Here is a 22,908-nt window from a genome sequence, read left to right as displayed (position 1 = left end):
GAAATGACTGGCGCTTCAGGCACGTGATGCCTGTTGTTGTGTGTTTCTTCATGCACTGGGAAGTGATGGTGGTGGTTCTTCCTCTCACCGTGTTCCGTTAATTACAATTAAAACATACATGCACACCAAAGAAATTCCTGATGCTGTACAGGGAATATTTCGATTGTGCTGTCAAAGCTTTCCAGGGCCCCTTCTCCAGCTGAGCTGTGCCAGGCCTCTGTGTCATTCTGCAGGGTTGCCCCATCCTGTTTTGGAGGTGAAATTGATTTCCTGTGTTTACTTGCTTATTCATTGCATTTTTTTCTTTGTTTCTTTCTCTCTCTCTCTCTCTCTCTCTCTCTCTCTCTCTCTCTCTCTCTCTCTCTCTCTCTCTTTCTCTTTAATTCACAGGAAGACAGGCAGTGGTGACATGCATCACAGGCATTTGGGATCAGAGAATTCCATGTTCTTGATCCAAGAGTCTAGGTGTGGCCATTTTGTCATGGCAACTGTTAAGAAAGTAAATAGGGTAGAGAAGTCATCAGACTTGTCTCCAGTGATGCTCAGTTTGTTTGGAATTTCTACTGTGACTCTTCTGCTCTGAAGCCAAGTAGATAGAGAGTACCCTTTGGTTTAGCTCCCAAGTTTTCATTTCTTTCAGATGAAGTTAAGGCTTTTTAAAGATAGGAGCATGTTGACATGGACTATTTTCAGACTGGATGAGTTTCTTGAACCCCCTGTCTTTTTAATACTTTACTTCTGTTCTTTATTTTTAGAGGATCTTCTAGGTACCAAGAAGAGCTATTATTACTCCTTTCTTCTGCAAAGAATTCACTAAGATAAAAAATGACACACGTAGTCATTAGATGAATCCTTTTATTTTTCTGTAAGCATCTCGGGTCTCTGCTATGGGCCATTTCTGCAGAACAGTAAGTTGGATAACCAGCAAACCCCAAACTAACTTAAATCTATTGTGCCACTTCTGCAGTTAGACCTTAGGCAGCAAAGGAAGAACAGTATCTAGGGATCTGTTAGCATTACTCAGAGTCCTAGATCTCCTAATATTCTAAGATTTAAAAAAATAATAATTACAAGTGAAAGGGTATGATTTGTGTTGGCGTGAGGAAGAAAACCCTGGCACTTGCTGTTCTGGTCTGAGGAAGGCCGAGCTGGCACCTCGAACTGCACTCTGCAGGCATCCAGTGTCGGCCAGTGCTTTACTAGCCACTGTAAGGCCATAGACAATGCAGAGCATAAAATCTTCTTATTGGTGTGCAAACTAAGAATTGGCTGAGTGTGGTACCTCTGCCATCAGGTCAATTGACACACACTTATAATCTGATCCAAGGCCAAAATAAAATTTGATATTTTCTTGTAGTAGGTAATAGGAAGGAAAAAAAGAACACTGGAAAGTTTCAGAGAAGGCAGTGATTCTCTGGTACAGTGATTCTCAGGCATGGTGACTTTTTTCCCTCAAGGGGACATTTGACAATGTCTACAGACATTTTTGGTTGTAATAACTGGGGCAGAGGAGTGCTGGAAGTCAGGATACGACTAAAATCCTGCAATGCACAGGACGATCCCCCACAACAAAGAATTACCTGGCCTAAAATATCAATATTACCAAGATTGAAAAACCCTGACCTAGTGATGAGAGTCTCCTGAATTAGGCAGCCCAGGTTTTACTTGGTCTACCACTAGCCATGTGACCTTCAGGGATGCTCCTAACCTCTATAATCCAGGTCTCCGCATTCTCCATATACTGGTATCTCACATCCTGGGAAGCGGGGGTACTGGAGGAGTCAACTTCCTGAAATATCAAACTATAGGTAAAGGTCAAATGAATTTGCAGATTCTATAGCCCATTAGGAAAGAATAGAATTATGGGTTGTTTCTTCTGAAGGGTGAGATAAGCATAAAACTGGTCTGAATAAAGCACTGTGGCCTTAGGGCAACCAGCTATCCCAGTTTGCCTAGGACTGAAGGGCTTCCTGGGTCATGAGACTTTCAGTGTTGAATCTAGGAAAGTTCTGAATAAACCAGACCCATTGGTCACCGTACATGGGACAGTGGTTTCATCAAGTAGGAACTTGGGACCATTGTATGCCGTCTTGGGGAAGCTATCTGCTACAGCAGATATTCTCTCTCTCTCTCTCTCTCTCTCTCTCTCTCTCTTGGGATTTAGAAGAAACCAAGGGAGGGCTTCTTATATAAGGAGCTTATCTGCTGTTCAGGAAGGCACAGAAGGGTCTCTCATTTCAGTGACCCTGTAGGCAACAGAAGTTATTTGCGGTCATGGGATAAAGAAAATCAAAGATATAAGGAACCCTCTATATTCATTTCTCTTCTTACCTTGCATATGCCCCTAATGTCCATGAATACTTCTTTTTGGAAGACTGATTACCCAAGGATTGATAATTTAAGTACGTTTGAACCTTGATGATCCAAAGAGCAGGGCCCAGGTGTTCCCATATAAAGATGCCTTTGGGCAATAGCCCCAGACTCCTGCCCTAAGTGGCCAGCTTCCTCTCTGTACCTTCCTCTTTTCGCCTGACAGGCTTTTGATTTCCCTGACGTGGCTTCTGTGCCAGGGTCTTCTTCCCACAGCTGCTACTCAGAGAGCAATCCAGTAAGCCTTCATTCTCCTCCGCATAACAAGCTGGCTAGTTTGTAGGCCATGGTGTAAGTGGTTTTCATTTTCCAACTGATGATCTAGGAATGCCTTTGAAGTCAGAGCACACTGCTTCCTAAAGAAGTCTGGAATTTTCTGCCTCACTTGTAATTAAAGGCTGTGTCTGGATAAGCCGGGCAGCCCTATCCCTAAGGAAGGAGGGTATTTGGGGGCACTGAAGCCCTATGGATTGGCTGAGTAAGAAGAGTCAAAGAAGCCCTAGAATTGAGAAAGAAGGAAGAGGTGTTGGGGCATGGGGGATGTTGGTGCCCCAGAGGTTTTATGCTTCTGTGCTCCCCTCGAATATAGTCCCCTGGATTTGGTGCAGCAGCCGTCTGCTTGCAGAGCCGCTTCAGACTGGTATTTAGCACCTGCTTGAAATAGTGTCAGTTAATAGGCCCCCAACTCTGCTTGCCTCTCTAGCACTAGGCACTAAGTGTACAAAGACAAATAAGAAATGTCCCTGAACTCAAGGCATTTAGTTTTAATAGAAGACAGAGAAATAAAGCAGCAAGAAAAATACATGTATACATGTCTGCACAGAGCAGGGACATGAAGCCAGGCTCCCTGGAGAGATTCTTGAATTGAATCTTAATTGCTCTTTTATTGTTCTCTAAATGTTCCTTTTCTGTTGCATCCTGTTCTTGTTTCATAATGTAATTTCTTCATTTCTCATTAATCTATCTAGAGATATTATTGATGGGTTGTTTTCGAAGTTTTCTTTCTGAATACTTTGTTTCTCCTAAATCAGGGGTCCCCAACCCCTGGGCCATGAACCAGTACTGTCAGTGGCCTGTTAGGAACCACACTGCACAGCAAGAGGTGAGCAGCTGGCAAGCAAGCGAAGCTTCACCTGTATTTGTAGCCACTCCCCAGCACTAGCATCACCGCCTTAGCTCCACCACAGATCATCAGGCATTAGATTCTCATAGGAGCACCGGTCCCTGGTGCTGAAAGGGTTGGGGATTGCTGCTCTCAATTGCTTATTTTGCTCTTGGTCTTTCATGTTAGATATTTTCCTTAAATGTCTGATAATCTTTAGCTGCCTGCTTATATTTTAAAATTTGGCACTGAAAACCTGGTTGCAGGTCCTGTGTAGGGTGATCTGACTGTGACCTTGGGAAGCCTCTATATCAGTATTTCTAGGTCTTTTATCTTGAATAATCAGATTCCTTAGACAAGGCTCTTTTGATTTTCCACCTATGTCTTGGAGCCAAGTTGTGAAGAGGCCTGGGCCATCCCAATATTTATTATAGAATTTTCAGTTGATCCTTCTGGTTTAAGTTCAGCAGCCCTATCCTTAGCTGAGCCAGGTAGGTGTCCAGTCTGTAAACCCTCCTGAAGAGTATAAACCTCTAGTCTTCCACTGTGGAGGGGGAGGGTTTCGGATCTGGGAGTCTAACCATCCTCAGGCTTTCAATAGTTTCTCTTGTTTTTATTTCTGCCTTCATCCTACTGCCACCAATTCCTCTTAGGTCTTCTGTGATATAAGTCTGCTTGCTTCTTGGTTCTCCTTCTGGTTTAGGGTTCAGTAGGTCAGTTACAATCTGCCTCTTGATTTTTATCTTCTACTTTTATTCTTTCTGTTTTCCTCAATATGTATATGAAAATAATCCTAATAAAAACTTTTCTGTTATTTTAGTGTAGCTTGGGGAAGGAACAGAGCTAAAGACATGAATTCAATATTTAGCTTTTCAAAGTAAAGTTAATTCTCTTTGTAGAATCGAGGATTTAGACGGCTGAGTTTTTTCCCTAGTTTGTATTTGCCTTACTATATATACACACAAACATATACATATAAAACTAACTCCAAGTTCTGTTTCTCCAATTGTTTTGACATCATTTATTCAAGTTACAGCCTTTGGATGCTTCAGTTTTCCCTTGAGTTGGAGGGCACAAGTTATACTACTCCTGTATTTCCACAGAAGAGAGATTCCGTGTCATTAAGTCATTTGAGCAACAAAATTGATTGTGAAACTACCACTGACCACATGACTATATTCCCAACTGTGAAGAAGAGAACGCGAGAGAAGAAGTGGTGCTTACCTTTAGGAATTTATAGTTTCTTAGATGAAGGTAGCGCTTTACGCTTTTAAAGAACGTTCTTTAAGTTCTCCAGGGGAAAGGAGCAGTATAAATTGATTTTTATTGCTTCACGTGTTGTCTTGTTGGCACTGTTTCTTTGCGCTTTCTTTGTCTTGTGTTTATTCATAGTGTTTCCTATTTATTTATTATGCATCTTCATGAAATAGAAAATGACCTTCTTAGCAATCATCCACTTTTATGACTGTTCACTCAAGCTTTTGAATCCCTTGGTCACATTCAGGTACAAAGAGAAAAAAAAAAGGAGCCTCCTGTCTACCTTTCTTCAGCCAGGATACCAGATACCTGTTTCTCGCTTCTTAGTCTGCCTGGAAACCTAGAGGGCCATTTGAGTTACTTAGAAGGGTTTTCAACACTGTCTATGATAAATATCACTTTTCCTCTGTAGAGAATATAAAGAGTAGATCTTATACTTATGGGAAATGATGTCAGGTTCAGAATAAGGTGAAGCTGATTTAAAACATTTTGCATCCAAAATGAGACATTATTTAAAGTCTAATGTACTTTGATTTTGTCAGTGTCCCAGTATTCTTCATTCCTTCCTCTACCTCCAGCTAATCCTAAATGATTAATATACCCTCAAAGTCCCTCTAATCCAGGATTTGTCAACTCTGGCACCACAGACATATTGGGCCAGATAAATCTTTGTCGTGGGCACTATCCTGGCATAGGATGGTTAGCAGCCCTGGCTTCTACCTGCTAGATGCCAGCAGCAAGCTCCAAGTGTAAGAATCAAAAATGTCTCCAGATATTGCTAAATGTCTCCTGGGGGCCAAATTAGCCACTAGTTGAGACAACTCATCTAACTCGAGTTCATAAATGAAACCAGTTTCTCTTTTCAAGCCTCTCTTGACCAAACTTAACCTTTTCTTCCAACCAATACAGCTCTGGTTCTATGTAGAGGAGAGACACTGGTACTTAGTGGCTAAGGATGTGGACTTTGTGTTCTGACAAACCTGGGTTTGAATCCTGATTTAAACCATTTACTAGTTGTGTCACCTTGAGTGTGATAGTTAATCTCTCTTTTTTTTTTTTAACGCCTACAGCACCTGGTCTTCCTAGGTGGTCTCCTATCCAAGTACTAACCAGTCCCGACCCTGCTTAGCTTTTGAGATCAGATGAGATCGGGCATGTTCGGCGTGGGATGGCCATGAACTAAAACTAGTTCATTTCTTTGAGTCTGTTTCCTCGTCTTTAAACATGGAAATAGTAACATGTCCTTCATAAAGTTGTTGTGAGGATTAAATGAGGTGACATACGTAAAGTAAAGCCCCTGACACACAGCATGTACTAAATGGTAGAGATTATTATTAATATTATACACTTGTTCTCCTCTGTTGTTCAGTCCTGCCTCCACATACACATTCATACACCCTAACTCCTACACTCTATAATTCTCCTCAAAGAAATCTCATGGCGTCAAAATGTCAGTCTCTTGAACTTTAGCTTTCTTGGTTTGTTATCAAGCATTTTTAATTCGCAAGTAGAAGCTAGAGGCTCCCTGTGTAGAAACAGAACATTCCAGCAGGGAGGAGCAGGCACCTTGTGGTTGGAAGTAGTATGTTTGGTAAGACTGGAAAGAAATATAGTTCCAGGCTCCCCAGCCTATGAAGAAAAGGGACTAGACTCACCACAGTTGCTTTGATGCAGAACTGGAATATTGTATCCCTCTCCTTTTATACTGCTTCATTCCTGCGGCAACTGCAGTTTCGTTTCATATGGATTTTATTCCTTCTCAGGCTCTTACCTGAATTCTTGTGCGGGTTTGTAGTCTTTATAGGGTTGTCGTCCAGACCATAGGAGTGTTACAAGGATGAAATAAGAAAATTCATGAATAGCAACTTGTTACAAAGCCAGGAATATACTAAGTGCTTGGGAAATGATAGCTGCCATTGTTACTGCTACTGCTTTTCTGGTTGCTGTGTGTGAGAGTGTTTGATCTCGATAAAGCAGACAAGACAGATCCCCAGGATGCTCGGCCAGCACAAAGCTTTTCTGAAGCCTTTTCTTCTTCCTCATTTTAAATCTGAAAGGTCCAAAAAGCACAGGCTGTGCTGTCCTGTTCAGGGTTCCTAACCAGGCTTTGCTCTGGGGCCTGAGTGGTGGTGGTATTCTCTACCTACCTGACTAAGCAATAGAAATTCCTTGGCCAATATAAAAGAGTAATGACACAAATGTTAACAAATAGAAGTGAATAATACATAATGGAAGACGTGGAGTCATTTTAATAAAAAGACATGTTGGCTCAGTTCATATCCTTTGGAGAAGTCTTTAATATATAACGTTAAACACCACTCCAAACACTTATGAATTTCTCCCTTAAGGATATGACGATTTTCTCCCTTAAGGATATTGCTTCAGGGGGAGAGGTCCAGCTGAGTCTGTTAGTCTGTAAAGCAGAGAATTGACCCCGTTGGCTTGACCTCTGGGGCGGGGGCGGGGGGTGTTTTGCAGGTCATGAAGACATATCACATGTACAATGCCGACAGCATCAGTGCTCAGAGTAAGCTAAAGGAGGCGGAGAAGCAGGAGGAGAAGCAGATTGGCAAATCCGTGAAGCAGGAGGACCGGCAGACCCCACGCTCCCCGGACTCCTCTTCCAACGTCCGCATTGAGGAGAAGCATGTCCGGAGGAGCTCAGTGAAGAAGATTGAGAAGATGAAGGAGAAGGTGTGTACACTCCAGCAGTGGTAGGGGCTGGGGAGAAACATTCTAGGAATTTTCTTGCAGGCATCATGAAAAGCAGAACAAGGAAGCTCTGGCTTCCTTTAGAGCCTAATGACCAAAAGTGAGTCCTTGCTATCTGCCGTGGAAGGAATCCTAGGTATTGGAAGAAGCTGGGCATGTGGGCTCCCAGTTTTTCACTTGTAGCAGATAACACAGTAAACAGTAGTGACCTTTCCCAAGCCTGGGTGGGGACTGTGGAGCTGGGGTTTGGCTTCGTGTGTCAGGTGCTCAGGGGCGGATATAGTGACACCTCCTTCAGGGTGGCCATGCAAGGATGGAGAATAGTATTTGCAGATAGAACCAAAGTGGGACACACGTCTAAAGTAGGGAGCCTCATTAACCTTTCCCGGATTGATCTACATTATGCCCTTGAATCTCATTAAACAGAATTAGAACCCAATTTAAGGCAGACGCGCATAGGGAGTAGCAGCACAATTGTGGTTCTCGAATGTACTGTACTTTCATCTTTTAGAGAACAATCTCCCCTTAAAAGAAAAAAAAGTAAAATTGAACTTTTGTTCCCTTTTCAGCGCCAAGCCAAGTACACGGAGAATAAGCTGAAGGCCATTAAAGCCCGGAACGAGTACTTACTGGCTTTGGAGGCGACCAATGCGTCTGTCTTCAAGTACTACATCCATGACTTGTCTGACCTGATTGATGTAAGTGCTTGAAGCTGGGGGCTCAAGGGTGCCTCTTTCCTGGTTTCGGAGATCAGGTCAGGTGTTTTCCAGTTCTATTGTTCAGGCACCTCAAAGCATTTTGAGAACAATTACGAAGAAAATAGCCATGATCCATCAGGGGCTTATCATGTACCAGGTACCAGGTGAAGCACTTTACACTTCCTCTCCTTCAGTCCTCACTAGAATCCTGGGAAGATGGCCTTATTATCTCTATTTTTACAAATTAAAATTCAGAGTTCTAATGACGTACCCAGAGTCAGCTAATAAGTGACAGAGGCAAAATTTGTATGTAGGTCCAATTACTAACCCACGCTTATGACCGTCATGCACTTCTGTCTCCCAGGAAACAGATCTTTCTTAGATCAGCTACTTGCACATAGAAGTGAGTGGCAAAAGCTAAAGAATTAGAATGCTGCACCTTACATTTATGTAACACTTAATGTTTCTCAGGATTATCTCATTTGATTGTCATATCACTCTTTTGGATCAGTATTACTATCTTCAGGTAGTAGATAAGGAATCTAGGGGTCAAGAGGGTTACCTGCCCAAAGTTACATTGCAAATAATTAGGGTCCTGATCCAGATGTCCCAGACACGTGGCTCGTACTTTTTATGTGGTGCCAAGATAATGAGAGAAACAGGATAGTAGGCACATGTGTTTCGCTTGGTTGGGGCGGGCACAGGGTTGTTTATCAACTTTAGTCTTATGGGTCAGCCTTGGCCTTTTTTCTCCTGCTGCTTCCCCTCAAACTTTATACGTAGTTGCATCTTGCAACCCCTCCCACCTACAGACTCCAAACTGACACAGTTCTTGAGCCAGTCTGACTGAGGCGGCGTAAGTGCTCCCTTTCTCACCTCTCCCTCCTGTCGTCAGAGTAAGGGGCCTGGACCCACCCAACTTAGCATCAGCACCCCGGTCTCCAGGGTTTCAGGCAGAACCTGGCGAGTCTCCTGTCTGACATCCGATGTTCGCCTCTGACTGTCAGCAGGCAGCAGCTGGGCTTTACAAGCCTCTGGCCAGACCGCACATACTTGCCTGCCTGCCTGCCTTGGTTTCTCCACAAACTTGCCACACTTCACAATATCGTGTGGGATTCTGGTCTAAGATTCGCTGTTAAATTGGGGGCTTGTCACTGAACTGTTTTAGAGCTCTGTTTTGTCTCTTTCTTCCCCCTGCCCCCCTCTGGCAAACTGAAGAATTGGATTAGATCATAGGTTCTTAAATTTGGCCTCACATCATAGTTGCTTGAGGAACTTTTCTGAAATCCAGATTCCTGTCTCCCTTCAACCAAGGATTTTTGATTCAGTAGGTTTCAGCCTCTTAATGCCCTGGGTGTCATTGTCACACTGGGTAAGTGGAGCCCTGATCTCCATTCAGGTACCTCTTTGTTCTCTCTGCTTGTTGGTGCCAATCTGAACACTGTCCTCCAGTGGAGGTCACAGCCCTAAACAGGACCCTTTCTCCTCCTGGGGCGGGGGGTCTTCACTGGGAGAGATGCTTATTCTCTAGAGGGAGAGAATCACTTCCTTCTTTCTTATGCTCAAGATCTGCTATTTACCTCACATTTGGTTTAAAAATAAACAAACAAGAAAACAAAACCACAACCTCAGACAGTGCGGTCCACCACAACTCTTCCACTGATTTGTCCTTTTCTTTTTCTTTTGCCCCCGGGGGCAGCTTTGTCAGTCACAATCCTTAGCCCCGCCATCAGATGTGAGTAGGTGTTTTAAAATCAGTCTAAGAAGCAAGCTATTTTGCATTTTATTCTCTTTATTTTAAAAAAAAAAAAAAAAAAAAAAGTGTGTTAAGAGCTTGTCTTCACAGGATGCTGGGGGAAGTGCCATAAAAAAAGAAACCTGCCAGCCTCCTGAGCGCCCAGCCAAGGCGTGGGTCTAGGTTACCGCCAGCAAGTCCAGGTGCTGGCCTTCCAGGCCATGCGGACAGTAAAGTCGCTCTTATTTTATTTTGTTTGTTGTTTGTTTTGTTTTGTTTTTTTCTTGAGGTGAAGACAGATTAATTTCTCTTTTTTTTTAAAAAAAAAGGCTGATAACATTATTCTTCTTTATAAATGTTCAGTAAATACTTATTTGAGATGAGGCTGTGTGCTCGGCATCAGGGGTACAAAAGGAATAAAATAGTTTTTGCCCTAGAGCTATGCATGGATAGACAGATAATTTCTCTGTAAGTAATTGCAGCACTAGAGGGAAGCACAGGTGCCCTCAGACAGTGTTTTTCAAACTGTAGGTCATGAAATCACTTTCATGGGTTTGACTTTTTTTTTTTAATGCCAGGTTTTTTTTTTTCATACTATATATACATAATTTTCTTTTTAACATTTTATTTTTTAATTTTCCCCCTCCCTATTGGTAACCACTAGTCCATTGTTCATGTCCATGAGTCTCTGTTTGTCCTGTTCATTTGTTGCTTTTAGATTTATATCCCACATATGTGATATCATGTGATTTGCAACCTTTTCTTTCTGGCTTATTTTGCTTAGTATGATTATTCCAAGGTCCATCCATATTGCAAGTGGCAGTATTTCATCTCTTCTTATGGCTGAGTAATATTCCATTGTATATATATACCACAGTTTCTTTAGCCAATCATTTATCGTAGGACACTTCGGTTGCTTCCATGTCCTGGCCACTATGAATAATACTGCTATGAACATCAGTGTGCAAATATCTTTTCGAATGTGAATTTTCAAGTCTTTGGGGTAAATACCCAGCAGAGAGATTGCTGGATCATATGGTAGGTCAATTCTTAGTTTTTTGAGGAACCTCCATACTGCTTTCCATAGTGGCTGTACCAATTTGAATTTTTTTTTTTTTAATGAATGAACTAGAATAGAATATACAGGAAAGAAAATATCAGGGTATATCACACTAGTAAGGCTAAGGTTAAGTTTTACTTGGTGAAACCTGTATGAGGTAAGTATGCATGCTTGCATACCCATGGGCATGTATATGTGCACGTGTGCGCACGTGCGTGTGTTTGTGACAATGTAAGATGTATTTCTTACTGTGATTAGAAGTCAAAAAAAGTTTTAGAGTCTCTGCACTAAGAAAAAAAAGGCAGGTCTCTTAGTCTCCTCTATAAGCTCTGTGAGGGCAGGAACCAAATGTTCTCTTTACCTTAATACACACATATATAATGTATACATACAGTGCTTAATACAGAGCAAAGCACATCGTTTATTCTTTGAAAGAAGAAAACAGCAGAAGGAGGAGGAAGAAGACGATTTCCTAAGCCAAGTTTTTTCTTTTTTGTCTTTTAATACTGTTTTGAAATGTAATTTACATAGGACAACTGAACTTACGTGTTACAGTTTCAAGAGTTGTGATAAATTCATACACCCTTATGACCCACATCTCTAGCAAGGTATTTTCATCACCTCAGAAAGTTCCTTTTTTCTCTTCCCCATAAATTCTCCTTGCCAAGACAATCACTGTTTTTAGTTCTTTCACCATAAATTAACTTTACCTGTTGTAGAACTTTGCAGAGATATGGTATATGCTTTTTTGTATCTGACTTCCTTTGCCCAGCATGATGTTTTTGAGGTTCATCTATATTACTGCATATGTCAGTAGTTTCTTCTTTTTTCTTGCTGCTCTATGCAATAAAAATGGCCAAAAAGATGCTTTGGCAGTGAACCAACAGTGCAAGAGTAAGTGGTAAACCTGGGTACGTTGGCATGCTGATCTTGACAGAACTTGCTTGAAGACATGGAATGAATCCTGTTTCAATCAGTGCCGTCTGTGTGATGGTTCCTTCCTAACAGGTTGAAGCTCAGTGTGTGCTGAAGGCATTGAGGATGAGAGAAGAGAAGTTATTTTTGTCGGTAGCAGTAGATTGACACAAGGACTAGCCTTTGCCTGCTTTTTATAAGATTTAAACTCAGACTGTAGGAATCTACGTGAGGCATCTGACACAACAGGAAAACCTGACTTCAGGCCAAAAAGACATTCTGAGCTGACTTAATGGAGGCTAGGAACTGTAGGCTTGTTGGAATGTGATGTTTTTCCGCTGTCCTCCTGTGACTCTCTTACCCCAAGAGCAGATGGGTGAATGGAGAACAAGGCATTGTCCTCATGCACAGCTGGGGTGTTGTGCATGCTTTGTCCATGGGTAGAGAATCTGTGACACCATGTGTACCCAAGTCAGACGTGAGGGAACTTGGCTTTTGCAATAGGAAATTTTATAAAGGGCAATTATTTTTCTCTTCTGTGTGAACTTGAAGTGGGTGTTATGAAACACCCATATTTCTTTTCTAGGCCTTCTCTAGAGTCTCGGAGTAAAAAGATCAGCTGTTAAAGGGTTAATTCAAGTCATCTCACATCTGGATGGGCTATCATTAAATTCTTATAAAAATTTGATTTCCCCTGGGAGAGTTTTCATCAAACATATAACCCAGAAATGGCCAAGGGGGCTCGGCGTGGCCACGGAACTCATCAGAAGCCATGGGAAGCATACTTTGTCCCCATCATGAGCAAAATGATGTGCTGCCTTGACTCACTGGGATTCTCCTGGGGCTAAAGATGAAATATTCAAATCGCATTTCCCTAACCTTGCCAGAAATTGCTTCTTTGCTAAAGCCTCAGTTTCCGGCTGTTCCTTTGCAGATATGTGGATAGCAAAGGCTCTGGAAAACCTACTCCGAATTTTCCCGGTTATCTAGAGGCCTATAGGAGCCAGAGGGCACATTGTGAGTCAGACCCCAACTGACTAGCACAGAGAAACAACAGAACAGTTATTTAAGAGAGGCAGGGGACTGGCCCAAGAAAGCTCCCCGCCTTCCATAGACCATACCGAGTGAGCAACACAAAAGGCTTCAGTGGCTACATCTACCTACTTGATTAGATCAGTATTTAGCCTAAGGTGGGTTATTTCCTAGATCAGTATCCAGCCTAAGGTAGGTTATTTCCTGAGAGCCTGGTATCGGCACTCCCAGCTTCATTCAATCCACTTATATTTATTAAATGCCTACTGTGAGGGAAGCCTAATGGTGAGGGATTCATCGAAGTTTGCCTTCTGGTGGGGGGGATACGAAATGGCAAGTCACAGAATGAGAGAGTGTATTCTGTGTCACGTGAGGACTGTCGATGAGTGTGGTTCTGAGTGGAGGCCAAGGTCAATACATGCCAGGGTTGCAGGACTGGCTGCCTTCCCAGAGTCTGTGAATTTAATTTGGATCTTGAAGATTGGATCCAATTCCAACAGGTGAGAGGAGTGGGAAACATTTCAGGAAGAGAAAATCCTGAGATTCTGTTTCCCTTCCAGCAGTTATAGTATGTCACAATACATGGGGCAAACACACACCCCCTGCATCCCACAGGCATTCTTTTTCCCTTTCCCTCACCTTAAAACTCAGGTACCCTTTCATCAAAAAAAAAAAAAAAAAGAAAGAAAGAAAAAAGAAAAAAAAAATCCTGGGAGCCAAAGAGCAGAGGTAGTGCATTTGGAGATACTGATGATTGGTGTTTAAGCATCTGCATGGCTTCAGATATATATATGTGTACTGCCTGTCACTAGCCTCACAGCAACTTATGAAGCTGATGTTATTCCTTTTTTGAGGCTCAGTGAGGTTAAGCAGCTTGCTCATATTCACACGGTTGATTTGAGGCCTATGGTTTTCCAGTACTGTACCCTAACGGAGAACACGTCACTGGGTTAGAGCAGAAGAGTCTGAAGACGAAATCTGAGGGAGATGATGTTCGATGGCCGGACTGAACAGAGCACAGTTTATTCTGGCTGTTGACCTTACTTAAGTTATTTTACTTCACTGAGCCTCAGCTTTCTAGTCTGGAAAATTAAAGTAATACCAACCACGTTGGGGTTATAACGAGAATAAAAATCTAGAATGCACATAAAGCACTTAGCACACTGTCTGGTGTATAGTAAGCACACAGTAAATATAGAGGCATTTAAAAAATTTCCAAACTGAGGAAAGTGGACTTTAATTTAGGGAAAAAAAAAAAGAGAGAGAGAGAGCTATTATAGATTCCTTAACAGGGGAGTAGCATAATAAAAGCTGTATTTTAGGAGAGTGAAGCCGACAGCACTGGTGTAAGATCAATGATGAGGGTATGAATTAGGGTAGAGATAGTAAGCATGGAGAGAAAAGAGGAGTTACCAAAAATATTTAAAGGTTTATAAAGGGTACTCTGCCTCCCCTTAATTTCTCTTCTGCACTAAAAATCTCCCCCTGCACCCCCTCCACACACATGTACTTGCTCAGCCCTGTGGGTAGTGTTATTTCTGTTCATTAGACTTACAGGCACAGAGTTCATCATCAGAGTCAAAATAGACCTAGTAAGGAAGGCTTACAGGTTCAAGGGCAGCCTGACTAGACCAGCGGCATCTCCCAGAGGGGAAGGACCCTTGCACGTGCAGTCTCCCAATCAGCCACTTTTGTCTAGCTTCCACTTGCTCTTCCCTCCCAACTGAATTTAATGTCTTTCTATCCTCTGCCTCTAGTTAAGCTGTAACTGCTGTTCTTCCGCTGCAGCCAGGCACCTGCCAGAGCCTATTGGCACTGAACCCAGAGCCCAGCCCGAAAGCACTCTATTGCTAAGCTTCTTGTCAGATGCTGGGAGGAGGAAGCACGTCACATGCTTTTTCTTCCCTAATAGTGGCTGCTCCCAGTGTGATCAGGATGAAGGGGAATGGCTGGGGGAAGAGTTAATCTGATGCCTGCTTATGGAATGAAATGGCAGCCAGACAGATGGTCCTGCTCTGCCCATGGATGCTTCTCTGGTGTGTCTTCTCAGGTTCTGGATCTCAAAGCTGCTTAAGCAATAGAGGGGATAATAGATGGCCAAGGAATGAGGATCTCTGGATCCTTTGGGAGGGATAGGGAAGATTGTCATAGAATTACAGATTGCCATTCCTGTAGAGGCCTTAAGGATTATATTTCGTCCAAGTATTTTCAGACTTTTTCCTCTAGCAGAAGAATTCTTTCTTCAGACGTTACATAGAATCCCAATATATTAAGTAGGAAAAAGAACAGAGCTGGTTCGGTTGAAGCAGGAGTAGGAGGTTCTAAGTCCCACTAGCTGGGCTGCCCTTTTACCCTCTCTCAAGGAAAGCACAGAACCATACAGCTGTGGTCTACAGCTCGAAAACCACTGACCTGGCCTAATCTGTTCATTTTATAGTCGAGGAAACAAGTTCAGGGATGGGGAGTGGCTTTTCCAAGGTTGCTGACTTCCTGTCCGGTGCTTTTTTATACTGTCGACTCTTTTGTACCTTTCAGTATTATTATTATTTGATTTTCTTTAGAAAATCAGAATCCTTTACATGAATTTTCTCATTAAGAAATTTTTGGTCCGGTAAATGCTATTTCTATAGGGTGGGAGCTTTAGTGCAAAAATCTTAGTCTGCAGCTAAAGCCTGTTCTAGAATGTTGAGAGTTGGTGGGGTAATGACTGATAGTCAGGCCTCCAGTCTCTTCTTCTCCTACCCAGAGTTCTAAGTTTGTATAAGTAACTGCTCTTGCAACACTTCTGATTTCCGAACCCTGAATGTGGAAATGGCCTGACTTGGTTGGCATACAGTGACTTAACCATAGTGACCTTCGAGGAGTGGCAGGCTATATTTTTATCATTGAATTTTGTTATAATGGTATCCTCAGAGAAAACCAAACATGTCAAAGGATTCCTTTTAAGTCTCAACTCTTCCTGTATTCCTCGAATAGCTCATGATTAAATAATTTTATCTTGTCCTAATGAGTCTTCTTCCTTCTAAGCAGCTCACAGTCCTCTAAGGTATGTTTAACTGGGAGTCGAAGACTGAGAAACCTCACCCAGATCTTGGAAATCACAATGTCAGCCTTCTTCCTGCTGCTCAGTTTCTTTGACATGGTCAAATTTAAGCCTTGGCGCTGTCCAGAGTTTGCTCACGTGCTCTCTCCTTCCCACAGCAGTGTTGTGACTTAGGCTACCATGCTAGTCTGAACCGGGCACTACGCACCTTCCTCTCCGCTGAGTTGAATCTGGAGCAGTCTAAGCACGAGGGTCTGGATGCCATCGAGAATGCCGTAGAAAACCTGGATGCCACCAGTGATAAGCAGCGCCTCATGGAGATGTACAACAATGTCTTCTGCCCACCTATGAAGTTTGAGTTCCAGCCCCACATGGGAGACATGGTGAGGCTCTCTTCCCCTCCCCTCCACTCTCTAAGGGGCTTGAGCTCATTTGTGTCTAGATTCACTACACCAAGGCCATGTTACTCAGGAGAGGATGAGGCCTAAGGCTTCCTATCAGGTGGATGAGGCACATTCCACTCATCTAGCAAACAGCTACTGAATGCTGACTGTCCACTAGGCTTGGCCATAGACATTGGGGATTAAAGCCCTCAGGGAGCTTACCGAGTCTGGTGAGTTGAGAGAGAGTTAGAAAAATGCATTAGGAAGGGCACCCAAAGGGATCAGAAGGGTCAAAGGAGGTGAAAAACAAGTGTGTTCTAAAAACTACTAATAGTTTGTTGTTGTAAAAAGGAGGTGGGGATTCTAAGGGGTGAGGCTGGAAGAGGTGAGAGCTGAGATGGGGCTGGACACAAGGCACTTGATGGGATGGGAGGGCTGAGCAGGGTATGCCGTGATCTTTTGTCATTGGGCAGAGTTCTGAAGGATCTTAATCTCCTGGGCTTAGAAGATTGCAGCAAAGGGTGTAGTTTTGCTTGGGTATTGAACAGAAAAGAATAGATACCTACGGAAAGGATAGGAGCTAAGCTGTCATCCTGAAGGCCCGAGCTGGTGGCCCAGGCAGGGAGCATGAACTTGGGGGCCCTGTTTTGAAGTTTTCACCTTCAATGACTAAAAGAAAAAGGGCCTAAATAAGCTAAAGTGAGGGGAAAGAGCAGCTCCTTAGTTTCCATTCCTGTGAGTCTTTTGGTTCCATTTCTAGTGGTTGTGCATACAAATCAGAGTGAACCACCCTGCAGATAGGAGCCACCATTTAAGCTACTGCTTAAATCAGAAGGGGGATGTGTAGGCTTACGTATACATACCAGAAAATCTCAAGATGGAACCTTCAGGTGCGGTTGGATTTAGGAGTGGGAATTTTATCAAGACTCAATTTTTCTCTGTTCCATGTCTTATGTGTTGGTCCTATTCTCAAATAGGCTCTTATCCCATGGGGGCAAGATGCACTATTTCCAGGCTTATCTCCTTCTAGATTTAAATGTGGGAAGGGTGTCCACATCCCTCCTAAAAGTTCCCACAAAAGTCTCACTGTGTCTCCTTGGTTCTGATTGAGTGACTTGCTTATCCCTGAGTCAGCCAGTGTGGCTGGGTATTGGCTAACTGGCTATGCCTTGATCACATGCTCCATCCCTGAGGTGGGGAGAGCCCCATCCAAAGCACATGACCTAAGTTGTGGAATAGGAAGTTCCTCCAGAAGGCAATCAGAACAATTACCAGAAGAAGGAAGGATGGATCTTGGGTGACTGAAAAACAACAAAGTCTTCTCAACAACCGACTGGTGCTCCCATTAGAATTAGCATCCAGACCCTCTTTAAAAGTCCTGCTCCCGAAGGACAGCTGTTGCAGTGTAACCAGAGGGGTTGCTGTCATCATAGGCCACTATGGAGAGTGGGACATTTCTCCACTAAACACAAAAATGTGGAGATGATTTCTTTCCTCTCCGTTTTGGGGAAAACCAAACCATTTACAGTTTGTTTCCATTGCTGTGGCTTAGGAAATGTCAGCGTCCGAACAGATGGGTAAGCGAGATGGCAGCATGTGCAGTCAGAAGGAGTGTCACCAAACCCCAGGAAGCCCCATTCCTCACCTGCCCTGGCTTCTAGTCAAATTTGCCTTGCAAGCCCCGTCTCCTGCTGCCACTAAGATTTCTTCCCAAGAATCAGTGGAACTTGGGGACCAGCAGAGCAGAGTGATAAATATTCTGGTGTTAACCGAGTTGCCTTCCGAGCCAAACAGCTTGTCTCCATAAAGGGGGAATCCAAATGCGGGGTGCTCAGGCCCCCTTCTAACCCTGTCAGAGCTTCATTTCTGTACTCCAGAACACAGCTGGAATGCATTACCTTGCACCCTGGTAGAGGACCACTGCCAAAGCATGCATCAGCAGCCCTACTGCTTCTTAAAGGAACAGGCATGGAGGTGGTTTTCTCTCCATCATTCCTCCCTGCTAGGTCTGGGTTACTTTAAAAATCAATAGTTTACTCTTCTGCCTAGGCTCTCCCTTTATATAATATGGCTGATCAGTGGCTGAGCCAGGCGGGGTCCAGGGCTGGTCCTAGATCTTGCAAAGGTTCTACATTCCAGACTAGCCTTTATATGAGTGGAAAAGAAAAGAGGTGATGGTGAGTCTTTCTTGGTCCCTGCAGCCAGTCTATCCTCACCAGTGTGGGTTATCTATAGACTGTAGAGGCAAAAAGAGGGAACTGCCTGGAAGTCTTTGAGCCAGGGCCGAAGTTCAGGTGGCATTTTGACTGTAAGCCCTGAAATTGGCCAAGGCCCCACACTGATTGGTGTTCTGGGGCACTCGGCACATGAATTGATGCCCAGCACTCTTAGAAATACTAGGAGGAGGCGCTTGGCTCTACTCTTGGTGCCCCCAGGGGCTGATGGGGCTCTGGATGCCTGACCAGTGACATCAGGCAGCCAAAGTGTTGTACTCTTGGCGCTAACCCATCCTGGCCACTGAGCTTTCTCCATTGTGTCTGCTTATCCCAGAGCCAGAGTGAAGTCAGCTCTCTTTAGATCTGAGAGCTGGCTCACACCAGCCTCTCAGCCAGGGGAGGAGGTCAAGTCAGTTGGGAGCTTAAAAGCCAATGGAAGAAAAGGTCAAGTCCCAGCCCCCTCCATTTGAAGGGAGGTTTTCTCTTTTCAAGCAAGAGAATGGTCTGTGGGCATGCAGATGTGCCCACTTATTGCTGAGGGGAAAAAAAGTCCAGTTCTATCCAGATGTCTCTCTCAAGATGAGAGGCTAAGGGACACATGGGGGCAAGGTGAAAGGAACTGCCTCCATGTGGGTCTTTCCTCCCAGACTGCAGCCTTCTGCTCCTCACCTGCCACCCTGAGGACTTTGAGTGACCTCACGCCCATGCCATAGCCATACCACTATCAGGAGATAGTGGCTCAAGCATCCATCCCTTCACACAAGGGAAAGCTCACTGATGGTGATCCTTTGGGGAAGGGTAGGCTTCTCTCCCACACAGATCTGGTGAAGACCTGGGATAAAATGATGGCTCTTTGAAAATGCCAAGTTCTACCAGATTCCATGCCCTCTGGGGCCCTCTAGCATAGCCTGTGGACTTGTTCCTGGCTTCACACTTTGTCTAATTGAGTCAAAGCTCTCATGCAGGGCCCAGATTTATAAACATATGCTGGCTGCCAACAGCAGCAAGTTAGCCTCCTGACCCACTTCTCTCTTGCTTTCACTCTGGTATACGAAGGGGGGTGAAGGAGGGGCTGGAGAGGTAATAACTTGGACCTCTAGCAGGAAATCCTCCCTGTGCCAAAGCATTGTGTCTCTGAAACTGGGGCTGCCTAAGGCACTCTTCTCTGGCCTAACTCCGGGCTCCTTGGGGCCATGGACCCTGCGTAGACCTGCCTCTGCCATGCACCAGCCTGGAGATGGGTTCAAAGAGAGACCTGGTCTTTCCAAACTTTGGTCTCACTCCTCGTTCCCTTCTCGTGCTCCTTGGTCCTGGAAGAGGACCACACACTTTGGCTTTGGATTTTGTTTTAACATAGAAACCGTGAGCCTCGCAGCTTGTATACGTATAGTTTTTTTAGCAGTAATGGGACTCTGGAACCGCCAAAAGAATGGTATCCTCTTCTTGACCTGGTATTTCTTGCTTCTGGCAGGCTTCCCAGCTCTGTGCCCAGCAGCCTGTCCAGAGTGAGCTGGTGCAGAGATGCCAACAATTGCAGTCTCGCTTATCCACCCTGAAGATTGAGAACGAAGAGGTGAGTTTCCTGCTTAGGAGACTCAGAGCCACCCTCTGAGTTTCCCTGTCAAACCTCTTGCTGCCACCCATATGGGAGCGGTGGAAGGAGCATGCTGAGAATGTCCGGGCTGCTGCAAACATTTCCTAGCCAAATGTAGGCTTGGATTTTCCCCCTCTGCTACATCCTGCCCTTGAACTCCAGGAAGTTGCTCTTGCATTGCCAAAGGTTGAGCTCTATTTTGAGCTTTTGCAAAATGCTTTTTCCCCCATGCTACACATTTAATCAAAATGGCACTTGGCAGCTGAGTGAACAATATTGTATCTCTGAAACCACCTCCTCCTGCCTGGCTTTTTCCGGCATTTTCAAACAAACAGAGGCTTTTGACTTTAACACTTCAAACATCCCTATCCTCTTAGGAAAGGGTGACTTTCTCCTGGGCCCATTGTGTGTTTGTTTTCAGCAGCCAGTTCAAAAGGACAATATGATTGATTATCAGAGCCCCTTTCTTTTGAGGTCATGTAGCTTCTTGCCTGGCATCTCAGTAAGTTTTACTTTCCCCAGGAAGATCAGGAAGGACTGGGGATGAGTCACTTAGTTTGAAAATGGGGAAACAAGTTCATTGATTTGTTGAAGGTCATGAAACAGCACCTGGGGCATAGCGGGACGATGCCCATCACACATTTTAACCAGCTCTTTATATGATGAGGTTGGTTTGGATTTATATTATTCTGTTTCTCCTTGGCACGTCTACTATAGCCAAGAGCTGATATTAAATTTAGAAAGTAAACATTAAATATAAAAGCTGAGTCAGGTATATGGCATGAAGGGACGGTGGGTAGGTCCTCCCTGGAGAGAGGAGCACTCTATAGCAGAGTCCATGTGTTATTTATCACCCACTTAGCACCATCCCATGGGAGGCAGAGCTGCGCCCTCTGACAGCACCCTCCTTCCTTCCTTAACTCACTCCTCTCCCTCTTCTCCAAGCTTCTCCGTCACCTGCTGTTTCGCAGGCTGCCCCTCATGCATTGTGTTGGCCCTTGTTGTGGCAGGTAAAGAAAACAATGGAGGCCACCCTGCAGACCATCCAGGACATTGTGACCGTTGAAGATTTTGATGTGTCTGACTGCTTCCAGTACAGCAACTCGATGGAGTCTGTCAAGTCCACGGTCTCGGAAACCTTCATGAGCAAGCCCAGCATCGCCAAGAGGAGAGCCAACCAGCAAGAGACGGAGCAGTTCTACTTCACGGTGAGGGAGCGCAGCGGCCTTTAAACAGGGGACACTTGGAGCCCAGAGTCCTTGTCAAGTATCCGAAGGGCAGTCTTTAAATATCCTAGATTTGGATCTGAGCATATTCGGAGACCATCCCTACACTTAAAGGCACAAACACCTACAAGTCACATGTGTCTAACAGGGACTCCTAAGAGAAAGGATGCTCCCAAGTACCCTACCAAGAAGATTTTCTTTTTTGAGAAATTTTTAGCCACCTAGTAGGCTTTTGTTTGAAAGTTTCCATTTCAGCCATAGGAGGTCATAAAAGGGGGACTTCTCTTGGCTCTTGGGAACTATATCCAAATATTCTGGCAGACACATGTCTTATTTTTAAAGTCTGTAGTCTCTTGTAGATGGGAAATAATTTTTTATCATTATTGCTAAAATTCAAAGGGACAGGTGATATGAAGCATCGTTGGTTTGTAGAGAATTCCAAAACATTGTATTTTGTTATTCACGTATCTCCCAGTCTCTTTTTAGACAGATGGACCCAATGTTTTTTTTTTTTAAGTTGTGTTAACAGTCCTTTGGAAGGTTACTGTTGGCTGGTCTTTGGTGCTGCTTTTTAATAATTAAGTTATTTTGAGCTTGCCAAGTAGGATTTAGTGCCTGGACTAAAATTTATTTCCTAATCTGATGACCAAGAAAGGAGAAATTAAGTTTGCAGATGTGAGATGAAATATAGCCAGTGAATATGCATACTGATTCTGAATGAGAGAAATTAACTTGTTTTTCGGTCAAGAAACACAGTCTGCATGCAATATATTGCATTTTTCCTCTAACTAGAACAATTTATTTAATTCTCCTTTGAACACTGCCCTTCCTCCATTAAGAACATTAGTGATTTGCTATCATTTTAAAAAAATAAATCTTTTTTTTACTTAGTTAAGCTCAGAATTTTTCAGGATTTTTTATCCTGAAGAAGACTGATGAAAGAGAATAATTTAACAGTATTATCTTTTAAAATAACTTTTTTCTTGTTATACAAATAAAACATGCTTATTTAAAATTTAGAAGCAGAAAGAAGAAAATAAAAATTACCCATAATCCCACTACCTAGAGGTAATAATGAATATATAAAAATTTTTAAACGCATACATGGAGTTAAGGAAACATCACGTGGAAAGCGATTGCTGTGCTTAATCTTGAAGGAAGAGTGAACCAGGCGGTGAATCAGGAAGAGAATGACATTCCTTGAGGAAAGAGCCACATGTGCAAAAGCATAAAAACATGCAAAAACCTGGGTTAGACATTAAGAAGCTTCTCGATTATAATGAGGGACGTGATGCTGCCCCAAGCTTCATTATCTCAGGAGGCTGTTGAACACTCTAGAGGCTTTTAATAATAGGATTGTTTGGTCTGTCTGGACTGCTTAGATATAACAGTACTTAAGTGACCTAGTTGCATTACACGGCAGAAGATTTCCTTTTTTATTTATTTATTTTTTTGATTAAGTAAGAAATTTTGGACTTAAAAATCTGTATTTAAGACTGTCAGAATTCTTTATTGGCTTTCAGTGAATCTATAACATTTGCATCCAAAGTTGACCTTTCAGTAAG

At 43.4% G+C, this 22,908-nt stretch overlaps 1 protein-coding gene and 1 pseudogene across 5 annotated transcripts in view; one reads left to right on the top strand and one right to left on the bottom strand.

The window, feature by feature from the left end:
• SRGAP2 (SLIT-ROBO Rho GTPase activating protein 2) overlaps positions 1 to 22,908 on the top strand; it is a 224,639-nt gene that overhangs the window by 153,665 nt on the left and 48,066 nt on the right. For 3 of the 5 annotated variants that reach the window (XM_015597850.2, XM_006922834.3, XM_015597853.2), the window contains exons 6-10: positions 7,208 to 7,423; positions 8,011 to 8,139; positions 16,083 to 16,307; positions 19,995 to 20,096; positions 21,128 to 21,325. In XM_015597850.2, the coding sequence (XP_015453336.1) occupies positions 7,208 to 7,423; positions 8,011 to 8,139; positions 16,083 to 16,307; positions 19,995 to 20,096; positions 21,128 to 21,325 (870 nt within the window). The remainder of the gene's footprint in view (positions 1 to 7,207; positions 7,424 to 8,010; positions 8,140 to 16,082; positions 16,308 to 19,994; positions 20,097 to 21,127; positions 21,326 to 22,908) is intronic. The other 2 variants (XM_015597851.2, XM_006922833.3) reach the window with 1 other exon arrangement.
• LOC112471871 lies at positions 5,791 to 5,909 on the bottom strand (annotated as a pseudogene).

The sequence above is a fragment of the Pteropus alecto genome, unplaced genomic scaffold (genome assembly GCF_000325575.1).
Source record: "Pteropus alecto unplaced genomic scaffold, ASM32557v1 scaffold359, whole genome shotgun sequence".
Classification (NCBI taxonomy): Eukaryota; Metazoa; Chordata; class Mammalia; order Chiroptera; family Pteropodidae; genus Pteropus; species Pteropus alecto.
Note: the sequence above shows the minus strand (reverse complement) of the source record. Positions and strands in the feature narration are given on the sequence as shown.